The 10,760-nt window shown below is 49.2% G+C and overlaps 1 protein-coding gene across 1 annotated transcript; it reads left to right on the top strand.

Moving 5' to 3' along the window:
* The first annotated feature begins 755 nt into the window (after positions 1-755).
* On the top strand, positions 756-10,189 carry THOC3 (THO complex 3). Its single transcript, XM_028527960.2, has 6 exons — positions 756-1,066; positions 1,772-1,928; positions 3,373-3,577; positions 5,713-5,874; positions 6,170-6,270; positions 9,770-10,189. Exons 1-6 carry the CDS (start codon positions 800-802, stop codon positions 9,931-9,933), a joined length of 1,056 nt encoding a protein of 351 aa, XP_028383761.1. The 5' UTR covers positions 756-799; the 3' UTR covers positions 9,934-10,189.
* Positions 10,190-10,760: the final 571 nt, after the last annotated feature.

Here is a 10,760-nt window from a genome sequence, read left to right as displayed (position 1 = left end):
TCATTGTAAATTCACAAGAGATTTGTTTTTCAACAAATTTCCAGCCACCTCCTCACCACCCCAAAACTCCCCTGGCCCACAGCCCTTCTTTAGAGCCGTGGCTGGTGCTGACGCTCGCCACTGGTTTCTTCAGGTAGAAGCTGCTGGACCTGCGGGGCCAGTAGGTGTGTGAAGGGTGGGGAATAAGGGCATTTACGTTTTTACTCTGTATCTTTTGTATTTTTGCATATATAATCATGTGCATACAGCATCTTTTAAAAAGAATTTAAAAAAAATTGCAGACCCCTCCTCCACACACCCTCCTCCCAACGCTTTACTTGGGACCAGCTCATCAGCTGGTCCTTCTCCATCAAGAAGTCAAGCCATTCTGCTCTAAGGTAGGGGGCTAAGGGATGCACAGCAACCCCAGAAGAAGGTATTTTACTGAGAGGGAACTGAGGTTTAGAAGGATAGCGTTGATTTCCGTCTTTGGTTAATACAAATGTATCTACCAAGCAGTAGGTAAGGGGGTGAGAGAAACCCTGAAAACCTCAGGAGCATTAACTTTATAGGACATTTAAAACGGACTCATTACTGTTTGAAAAAGGCAGGAGCGGGCGCGCGCTGCATGGCGGGATTTGTAGTCCGGTTTCCGGTGGGTCGCGGTGCGGCTGCGCGGGAGAGACACCGCCCTCCGGAGCGCGTGCGCGCGGCGGCGGCGGCGGCAGGACTGACTGGACCGAGGCGTCGGCGTCAGCGTCGGCGGCAGGATTGACTGGCTTGGGGCTGCGGCGTCCGCTCGGGTGCGCGGGAGCTCGGCATGGCGGCCCCCGCGGCGGCCCTGGGGCCCTCGGCGCTAGGCCAGAGCGGCCCCGGCTCCATGGCCCACTGGTGCTCGGTGAGCAGCGGCCCGACGCGCTACGTGCTCGGCATGCAGGAGCTGTTCCGGGGCCACAGCAAGACGCGCGAGTTCCCGGCGCACAGCGCCAAGGTGCACTCGGTGGCCTGGAGCTGCGACGGGCGTCGTCTGGCCTCCGGGTCCTTCGACAAGACGGCTAGCGTCTTCTTGCTGGAGAAGGACCGGCTGGTGAGCTGCCAGGGCCCGGCCCAGGCCGGGGAGAAGGGCCGTGGGGAGCAGGCGTGGTGGTGGGGCGAGAATGGCGGGGAGGGGGCGTGGATGAGCGGGGTGTGTGGTGCGAGAACGAGGAGTGGGTGAGGGGGTGTCCGGGGAACGCGCTGGCGTGGGGAGGGCCCAGGAGGGGGGCGTGGTTGGTGTAGTAGTGAGGAGGAGGGGGGAAGATAGGCCGGGGTGTAGGGGAGAGGGTGCACACAGGTGGGGCGGAGGGGGGCGGGAGAGGGGTAGGAAGGATTTGCATGGTGAGGGGGGCTGGGGCTGTTGTTGTGGGGCCCCTGTGTCGTGGGGAGGCCCCCTTTGACTGTGATAGGGCCTCCCGTGGGAGTGGACAGGTGCTTTGGGAACTTGGGCGGCAGAGTTCGGGTGCAAAAGCAGAAAGAAGGCAGGCAGGCCAGGACCAGCAAAAGTGTAACGGCACTGATGTGGAATCCAGCCTCGGGGTGGTTCGGGGTGATTGGGGAGGGAGGAAGGCGGGATTTGGAAAGAGTTTTGGGGAAGAAGCTTGGAAGACCCGGACTCGATACTTCTCTGATTTTTTTGTCGGTCCCAGGTGCTCTGGTTGAGGGGTCCCACGAGAGGCAGGTTAAATGAGATGAAGGAATTACACGTGAGGCAGGTGCATCTGTGGGGAATGACGCTCTGATCTCGTTCTCTCAGGTTAAAGAAAACAATTACCGCGGGCACGGCGACAGCGTGGACCAGCTCTGTTGGCATCCGAGTAATCCTGACCTCTTTGTCACCGCGTCTGGAGACAAAACCATTCGCATCTGGGACGTGAGGACCACCAAGTGCATCGCCACCGTGAACACTAAAGGTGACTCCCGAGAGGGCAATGGGAAGCTAAGCCACTGGTATTCATCCAACAAGCGTTTTCCAAGTATCTTCTCTGTGCCTGGTGTTGGTTGAGGGACATCCTGAGCTCCAAGGACATCACAGCTTAGTGCAGGGAGGGAGCCATATGCGTTAGAAAACAAAACAGAAAAACCTAGCAAAATACGACGTGGGTCATCCTACAGTGGAGATGTCTAGATGCCCAGAATGGAAATGCTTACATCTGCCTGGGGGCAGACAGGGAAGACCTCACAGAATCTGAGTGGACTTTTGGCACAGCCGTAGGAAGTTGGTGGTCAAGGTGCAGTGGGAGGGCAGGGCAGCGTTAGGAGGGAGCAGCAGCGTGGAGGCACGGAGAATTTCGGAAACTGCTGATAGGCTGGAGTGGCTGAAGCCCGGGTGGTCTCGGTGGTCTGGGAGAAGATGCCCTGAAATGCATTTGTAGACTTGATTCTTCAGCAGGTATTACCCTGTAAAGGTAACTTACCGTATTTTATCGATTAAGATGTCACCGGTTACAAGGTGCACTGATATTTTAAGTTCCATTAGGAAAGGAAATAAAGCTTCCAGGTAACCATGTACACTACAAATTTTAAGATGCATTTGATGCAGTTTAAGATGCATCATAGAAAAAAATGTGAAAAAAAATATGCATCCTAAATTTGGTGAAGTTGATGAAATTTATAATCGATGTGCTCCGTGTGGACCACTGGACTTTGTTGATAAGGCTCCTACCTGCTGGGGGTAGGGGGTGGGTGGAGGTGGAAGGTGTTATAAGGGGGATAGATGGTAATGGAAAAAATACAATAAGAAAAAAAAGACTCATACCTGTAAGGGGAACGGTGCGGTGATTTCCCCAAGTATACAGCAGGTGATGCATAAGTGATCTATGGGTACGTGGATGAACGTTAAAGATTGGATGTCTGTTAGAAAAAAAGAAGCAGCTTATTGAATTTATTGCTTATATTTATTAAAAGGAAGTTTGAGTCGATGTTTAGAAAACTCTTTGATAGAGAAAGGCATAGCTGGTACGTGGATAGGACAGAAATTGTGCAGGTGGCCTGTGGGTGACGGGGGTCTGGGAAGTGCTGGTGTAAGGCGATAAGGGGCTGTGGAGCCACATCTGGCAGCTCTGTTACTTCACACTTTGACGGTCTGGCTCATCCCTCTTCCATTTCTTCATCTGTAAAACGAGGACCATGAATTGCTCAGAAAGAGTGGATTGTGTGGATCAGACGGGGAAATGTGCAGGCGGGTGCGCCTGGCTCACAGCTGCTGGTCCTTAGGTGCTGGTTGCCTGCCCTTGACGGTGACCATGAGGAATGGGCTCTGGAGAGAACGCCGGCCCGCCTTCCAGGATAACCAAATCAACCTCTGGAGGGTTCTGGGCAGACAGATTCTCTTACCGAGTGTGCCTGGTTTTCCAGGGGAGAACATTAACATCTGCTGGAGTCCCGACGGGCAGACCATTGCCGTAGGCAACAAGGACGACGTGGTGACCTTTATTGATGCCAAGACACACCGTTCAAAGGCGGAGGAGCAGTTCAAGTTTGAGGTCAACGAAATCTCCTGGAACAACGACAATAACATGTTCTTCCTGACCAATGGCAATGGTTGTATCAACATCCTCAGGTGAGGGGTTCTAGCTTGGGGAACTGTCCTGTCTGTACTGGCTGGGTGCCCTGGTGGTCACAGAGTTCGGTTAGATGCGTGTCTGTCCCGGAGGAGCTTCAAGGATGGGTAGTAATGTGGAATCCTGACCCCCGGTGAGCACTTTGAGGCAGGCACCTAAAATGGTGGTGCATTGTCCCACAAATCCTAGGCAGGTTGATGTTGTGTTTACCATTTGACAGAGAAGGATCTGGGACTCGGACCCGCTAGTTGGCTGGTGAGCAGCGGAACTGGATGCTCCTTGAATTATGGCTAATTTGTAGCCTTGAAGTCTCAGCTGAAATACTGCATTCCCTCCAGGGCAGCCGTCTTCCCACCCGCTCCCCAGGGTTGGAGGCTTATTTCGTGCACTTCCTTTTATAAGCATTTCTCATCTTCTCTTGTAACCGCATGTTTACTTGCCTGTGTCCTCTGTTAGACTTAAATTCTGTGAGGGTGGGGATTGTGTTTAACTTGTTTGCTGTTGAACCCCTAGTGCCTAGCCTAGCACCTGCCACACACAGTGAGGATTTCAGTAAGGAGTTGCTCTCTAAATGAATGAGATTGTGGAATTGTGAAATTCAGGTCTCTCTGGTTCTGTTCTTTCTGCTGTCGTGGGGGAGCAATGCAAGGCAGATGAAATAGGTTTTACGTTAGAGAGGCTGGGAGTTTGCCGTGGAATCCCAAGGGAGGAAACTTGAATTGAGGGTTGTGGGAGGCAACTTCTGAGTGACCTTGAAAGATGAGTCGAATTTTAAGAATCAGAAAAACGGAGCTGTGTGGTTGACAAAACAGCTGTGAGCGAGCATGATTTATCTGGAGAGTCGTGGGTAGGCCAGGGTTGCCGAGAGGAGTGGCATTTGAGGTATCTGAAGGGAGGGCCTGAAAATGGGAAAACAGAGTCGAAATAATACAGTTTGGGACTAGACTACGAAAGGCATGGAATCCCATGCTTAGCAGCTTGATTTTATGCTGTAGGCAGTGTGGGTTCTGTAGCTCTGTTCCAGAGCCTCTTTAGTAGAAGGTAAAGCAGACGTAGAAAACCACGTAGAACACACGGGTGGTTTAGTGAACCGCTACATGTATTACGCCTGCGTAGCCCCACGCACGTCCAGGAGTAGGGCCGTGCTGGCCATCCCACAGTCAGTCCACAGGTTCTGTCCTCATCCGAACTCACTCCCCTCAAAAGTACACACTGTCTGGATTTTTTATAGTTATTTATAGTTTTAGCTCCCCAGTGTGTATCCCTAGATAGTCTAGTTTTTGCCCATTTAAGAAGTTTTGGTAATTTTCTTAAGTCTGTTAAACTAGAGGAGCCCCCTCTAATCCTTTATTTTACTTACAATTTAGCTGTTAAGAAACCAGACTGTTAACCAGACTAGAACCCGGGCAGAGATTCTCCCAGCCTGGATTTTGCCGCTTTCACGTTTACTTATTTGTTGGAATATGAGACACTTCCCTTTGTGGACTGTTTGGCTGCTCAGGGATCTAGTTCATTTGGGAAAGGCAGGATGAATGCTTGCCACTTTCCCTTTGTCGTCAGGGGATGGATTAGTTCCCTGTCACCTTCAAAGATGACAGGCTAGTGTCTAGTCATTTTGGTCGTCCAAGCTCACTGATTTAGCTTCCTCAGGATGGGTTGGCTCATGGGAACAAGATTCCCTGAGCTCATATTTAATTATAACATATACTTATAAAACTTGTAGATGCTTTATTATAGTGTGGTTGTTCTTTGAACTCTTTATAACTGACAGTCAGTTTTGCTAATTATCAAAATGCTTGATTTATATTTCCTTGCTTTCGTATCTTAAATACGTTATTACACAGTATTTTCTTTTGGCATAAAATGTTACTGTTAACAGGTTGAAAGATAATCTAAAAAGTCCAGTAATTTTACGACTCTCACGTCTGGGCTTGTATTCTGAGGTGTTCGATGGGCTGTTTCAGCGTGTGGTTTGGCATCTGTGTTCCGGGGAAGCTTCTCGAATCGCAGTCTTTGGTGTGTGTTCTGCCGTTCTCGGGTTCCCCGGGCAGTGTCTCCTCTGGCCGCTCTGGCCCCACAGTCCTCTTCCCACAGTTTGATCGCTGTCTGTCTGTCTGTCTGTCTCGCCTCGCAGCTACCCGGAGCTGAAGCCGGTGCAGTCCATCAATGCCCACCCTTCCAACTGCATCTGTATCAAGTTTGACCCCACGGGGAGGTACTTCGCCACGGGAAGTGCGGACGCACTGGTCAGCCTCTGGGACGTGGACGAGTTGGTGTGTGTCCGGTGCTTTTCCAGGTCAGCTCCTCTGCTGCAGCGCTGTCCTCACTGGGTAGTTTTGTGTCATTATTAGGTTCTGTAAAAATTTTTAATTTTTCCATTACAGGTGACACTCGGTATTACATTAGTTTCAGGGGTGCAGCATAGAGGTCAGACACTCACATAACTTACAAAGTGACCGCCCGATAAGCCTAGAGCCCCCTGACACTGCACATGGTTATTACAGAGTTTCCGACTGTATTCCCTGGGCTGCACTTCACGTCCCCGTGCTGCTGGGTTGCTCTGATGTCCCCTTCGTCACTCTGTGTTACAGGCTGGACTGGCCTGTGAGGACCCTCAGTTTCAGCCACGACGGGAAGATGCTGGCCTCGGCGTCGGAGGATCACTTCATTGACATCGCGGAAGTGGAAACAGGTAACCGCGGCCTCGGCGCCCTAGTGGGAGTCTCCCGCCCTTCGCCCCTCTGGCCGCCAGTACTGCTCTCGCGTGCGGGTTCGGCTCTGCGCGTCACTTCTCCGTCAGCCTGCGTGTGAATGCGTTTGTCCCCGTACCACATGCTTGTTGGGACTGTTGCAGCCGGGCCGTGAGGGGCAGAGAGTCGGGAGAGGCAGGGGCAGGTCTGACGGAAAGCGACTTAGGAAGCTATTTGTATTTTATTCACTTCTCATTCCTTTTTTTTTTAAAGATTTTATTTATTTATTTTTAGAGAGAGAGAGAGAGAGAGAGGGAGAGAAACATCAATGTGCGGTTGCTGGGGGTTATGGCCTGCAATCCAGGCATGTTCCAGGCTGGGAATCGAACCTGGGACACTTTGGTTCCCAGCCCGCGCTCAATCCACTGAGCTACACCAGCCAGGGCCTCATTCTTTATTATAGTGAAAAATGTACAATACAGGAAGTGGGAAGAAGAAAGAAGTGTTGTGGTACCCCCATTTAACTGCCACCTCTTTTTAGCATTTTGGTGTATTTCTATCTTTTGCCTATCTGTGACTGTATATATTTGTAATTTAAGGAATTATCAAAGTGGATGTGATTTGCTTTAAAAACAACAAATCAGAACTTGCAAACAAAAATAGGAGAGCAATTAATTATTTTACAAAAGAATTTCCTCAGTTTTTAATTTATTTTATTTTTATTTTTTATTGGTTAATACCTCAGTTTTATTTTTTAATACATCTGTGTTGTTTTTGGAAGTACATGATATTTTAGTAAAAGAATTCAAACGATATAGAAAACTTCAAAGAAGAAAACTTGAAATTCCATGACTCAGGGAATGCCACCAGTGCTAACTAACATGGTGTGGGGGCGTGGTCCGGCCGACCAGACTCACAGCCCCCGTGATGCTGGGGTGCTCACCTGAGCTCCTGCATTCCGCAGGTGAGCCGCCGGCCTCGCCTGCAGCATGTCACAGCTCCTTATGGTAGTGGCTTCTAGCTTCCTGCCGCTTTGGGTGGGATTCAGTTCCATTCTGTACGCTACCAGTGCTTCTGAGTTGTGTGTTGTTATAAATAATGCTGTGACGAGTGTCCTTTACGTGCTTCCTTTTACGTGTGTGACCCTCCTTTGCACAAACCGTTGAAGTGGGAATGCTGAGTCTAGCTAGTGCGCTCGCATTTGTGAAGCACCCAACCAGCTCACGGAAAAATTACTGCAGTTTGCTCTTAGCAGTGTGTGTGTGTGTGTGTGTGTGTGTGTGTACATGTACATGTTTTCCCCACACCTTACCTAATATATGTAAAATATGATTTAGTTCACATGTACTCTTTCAGGAACACACATTAAATGTGGCTGTATTACTTTTTCTAAATTGTTTAACATACTTTTTGAGATTATTTTTTAAAATTTGTTTTCTAGCTAGAGTTGATACACAGTATTATTTAGACAAATACTTTTAACATGCTGGGTTTGAAACAAAAGTTCTCTATAACTTAGGTAATAATTGAAAGCAAGGTGATTATCGCAGTAAAGCACAGTTACGTTGTTTACAGCATTTTACTGTCACAGCGTGCTGAGAGAGAGACGCGGCGCTGTGGGCCGGAGTGGAGGATGCATGAGGCGCGGTACTGAGTGAGCAGAGCAGGTAGCCAGCCGTGCGTGTGGGGGGTAAACATTTAGGTAAAGAAACCAAATTGAACTTGGTTGGAAAACATTTAGAAGAACTTAGATCAAATTTGTAAGATGAGGAGAAGACTTAAATAGGGAAAAAGAATAAATTTAAATGATCAGTTATTACTGCAACCAGTTAAACAAAATTAATGCAGTTTCTCAGCCACCCTAAGCACCTTTGAGGGCCCTGGTAGCGCCGCGTGGCCCGTGGGCGCCGTGCTGGGCAGTGCAGACCCAGAACATCCCTGTCACAGAAGCGCCTGTTGTGCGGGCAGCTTTACACCCTCGGCCTGTTTGAATTTCATGCAGGGAAACATGCCCTTACAGGTTGGTGTGTAAACTAAGAGTAATACATGCAAATTATAGAATATTTGGAAAATGCTGAAAAATATAAAGGAGAAATCAACAGGTAGGTATAGGTTCATAATGTAGAGAGAATCATTGCTAACAGTTTAGTGTATTTCCTCTGGTCTGTCTTGTCCTCCTACATAGTGTATATCTTTTCTGTTATATATTAGGTATAGTTTTGTATTCTACATATCTTTAATGGTTAAATGTAAAACAAAGTAAGAATTTAAGTTTTATTCCTGACAGCATGTAAAATGGAACCTCGTTCTAACACAGCCCACCTAATTTCCAGCTCTGCGGACACACCCTTCCGCATCGCCTAGTCTGTCGGGACTTGGACGGGCTGGAAGGGTAACGTCAGTCTCGGAGTCAGCATCTCATTTATCGTTCAAGGACTGCACTCTCCAGTAAACTGAGGGGGTGTTAAAGTTTATGAAGCCACATTGTGTCATTTTAGGCTTCTTCATGTCTACTGTGATGTTCTTGAACGATACATTTCTTTATTAATCTCATGTCACATGACACGGGGTCAGAGGCCCAGTAGCAGCACTCACTGAAACTGCTCTTTACGCGTCTGTCACTCAGAACTTGGCTCATGGAGCTACAGGCTGCCAGATCCTAGCGTCATGAAGAGCGGGTGACTGTCCCTTAAATGGAATGTCTCTCTCTTCCCCTCCCTCCCTCCCTCCCTCTTCCTCTCTCTCCCTATACACACACGTACACAAACATAAGCATATATGACATAGCTTTATTGAAATACAATTCACATACCATGGTTGGCTAGTTTGAAGTATATAATAGAGGGTATGCTGCATTTTTACACTGATACCAAACTGTAAATGTTTTACTAAATTGATTTTTAATCCTCAAGTTGAAAAACTGTTAAGCAGGATTAAAGGAATGACAGCATTAGAAAGTCATGTTTAATTTCAACAAGTGGGAGGAGCAGCATTTTGGGGAAAGACCTGCATCACTCTGATCAGAAGGCGTCGGAGTGCGGTGGGGCTGTGGCTTCGGAACCAGACTGAGCGCGTGGGTTGCCTCTGTTGCGTCCTGGAGGTGACTCGCCTGTTAAATCGCTTGTTTCTTTAGAAAATGGGTTTGAAACCACTGCCTGTCTTGCTGGGTGGTGGTGATACTTGATGGGGATGAAGTCCAGTCCCCGTGATCCGTAAGGGCACTCAGCAGACGCTGAGTGCTCGGCACCGTTTTCCCGGGGAGTGTGGGCTGGGGGCCGGGGCTTAGGCTCTTAAGGTGACCCGGCTGTGCTCAGATGCCGCTCTGCCACCTACTGGCTCGTGTCCTCCCTGCGCCGCGGTCTTCTCCGTCAGGTGGGGAATGATTGTGTCCGCCTCAGGGGCTGTTGCGTGGATTAAATGGGTGACTATAGCTAAGTACTTAATGACTGTGTTCTCCTGTTATTAACGTATTGATTGGTTTCTCTGTATCGATTTTTATAGGAGACAAGCTATGGGAGGTGCAGTGTGAGTCCCCGACCTTCACTGTGGCCTGGCACCCCAAACGGCCTCTGCTGGCGTTTGCCTGTGATGACAAAGATGGCAAATACGACAGTAGTCGGGAAGCGGGGACGGTGAAGCTGTTCGGGCTTCCTAATGATTCCTGACTGGGGGGGCCCGACGCAGGGGGCGCCCGGCCTGCCCTTGTGGGATTGGTTTGGTCCCTTCTCCTGGAGTTGGAGTGCGCCTACACTGTTTGTAAATTGGTGTAAATTATAAAAGTCTTTTTTTCAGGCTACCCACTCCCGTTGCCTTCCTGTTTGTCACGTTAGCCGTTTCTTATCATTTGGCCGTGCGTGAGGACTCTGCAGTGCGGGTGGGGGTACCAGCGTGCCCTGGCCTCTGGCGAGCTCCTCCTCCCTGCTTCTGGGCGCAGGGCGGGCCTCGCTGGGCTCGGCTCCGTGGGGCAGTGCCTTCTCTGGGGGTGGGTTTTTTAATAACGAAAGAAATACATGTCATTTTGAGAACTGAATAATAAAAATGGCTTTTTCATTATGAGACCGTTAGGACTTTTAAAATGATGGCATTATGATGTTATTACAGGGAGATGTTGCTGCTTTGCATTTAAAAAAAATGCCAAGTAGAGTTTAAAGGTTGCAATTCTGTTATTGAATCTCCTAACGGAAGAGCCCGAGAAGCGCAGGGACGCAGCACGCAGCACACGGGCAGCAGCAGTCCTTTCAGTCGGCAGTTGTGTGTGTGTGTGTGTGTGTGCACGCGCGTGTGTGCACGCGTGCATGTGTGTGCGTGTGTGTACACGTGGGTGTGCACCTGGCCTTGTTCTTCAGACTTATGGCCAACACTGGGAAGAGTAGTCAGAGAGAAGCAGGAACTACACAGTCAGGATGAGAAGAATGCATTAGAAAGCCAAGACTGGAGAGACCAAAGCAGAAACACGCGAAGAGTAAGAAGCTGGTTGAGTGATTGAACTGAA

This window comes from Phyllostomus discolor, chromosome 13 (assembly GCF_004126475.2).
Source record: "Phyllostomus discolor isolate MPI-MPIP mPhyDis1 chromosome 13, mPhyDis1.pri.v3, whole genome shotgun sequence".
Taxonomy (NCBI): domain Eukaryota; kingdom Metazoa; phylum Chordata; class Mammalia; order Chiroptera; family Phyllostomidae; genus Phyllostomus; species Phyllostomus discolor.
The sequence above is the reverse complement of the archived record's forward strand: the minus strand, read 5'-3'. Positions and strand labels throughout refer to the sequence as shown.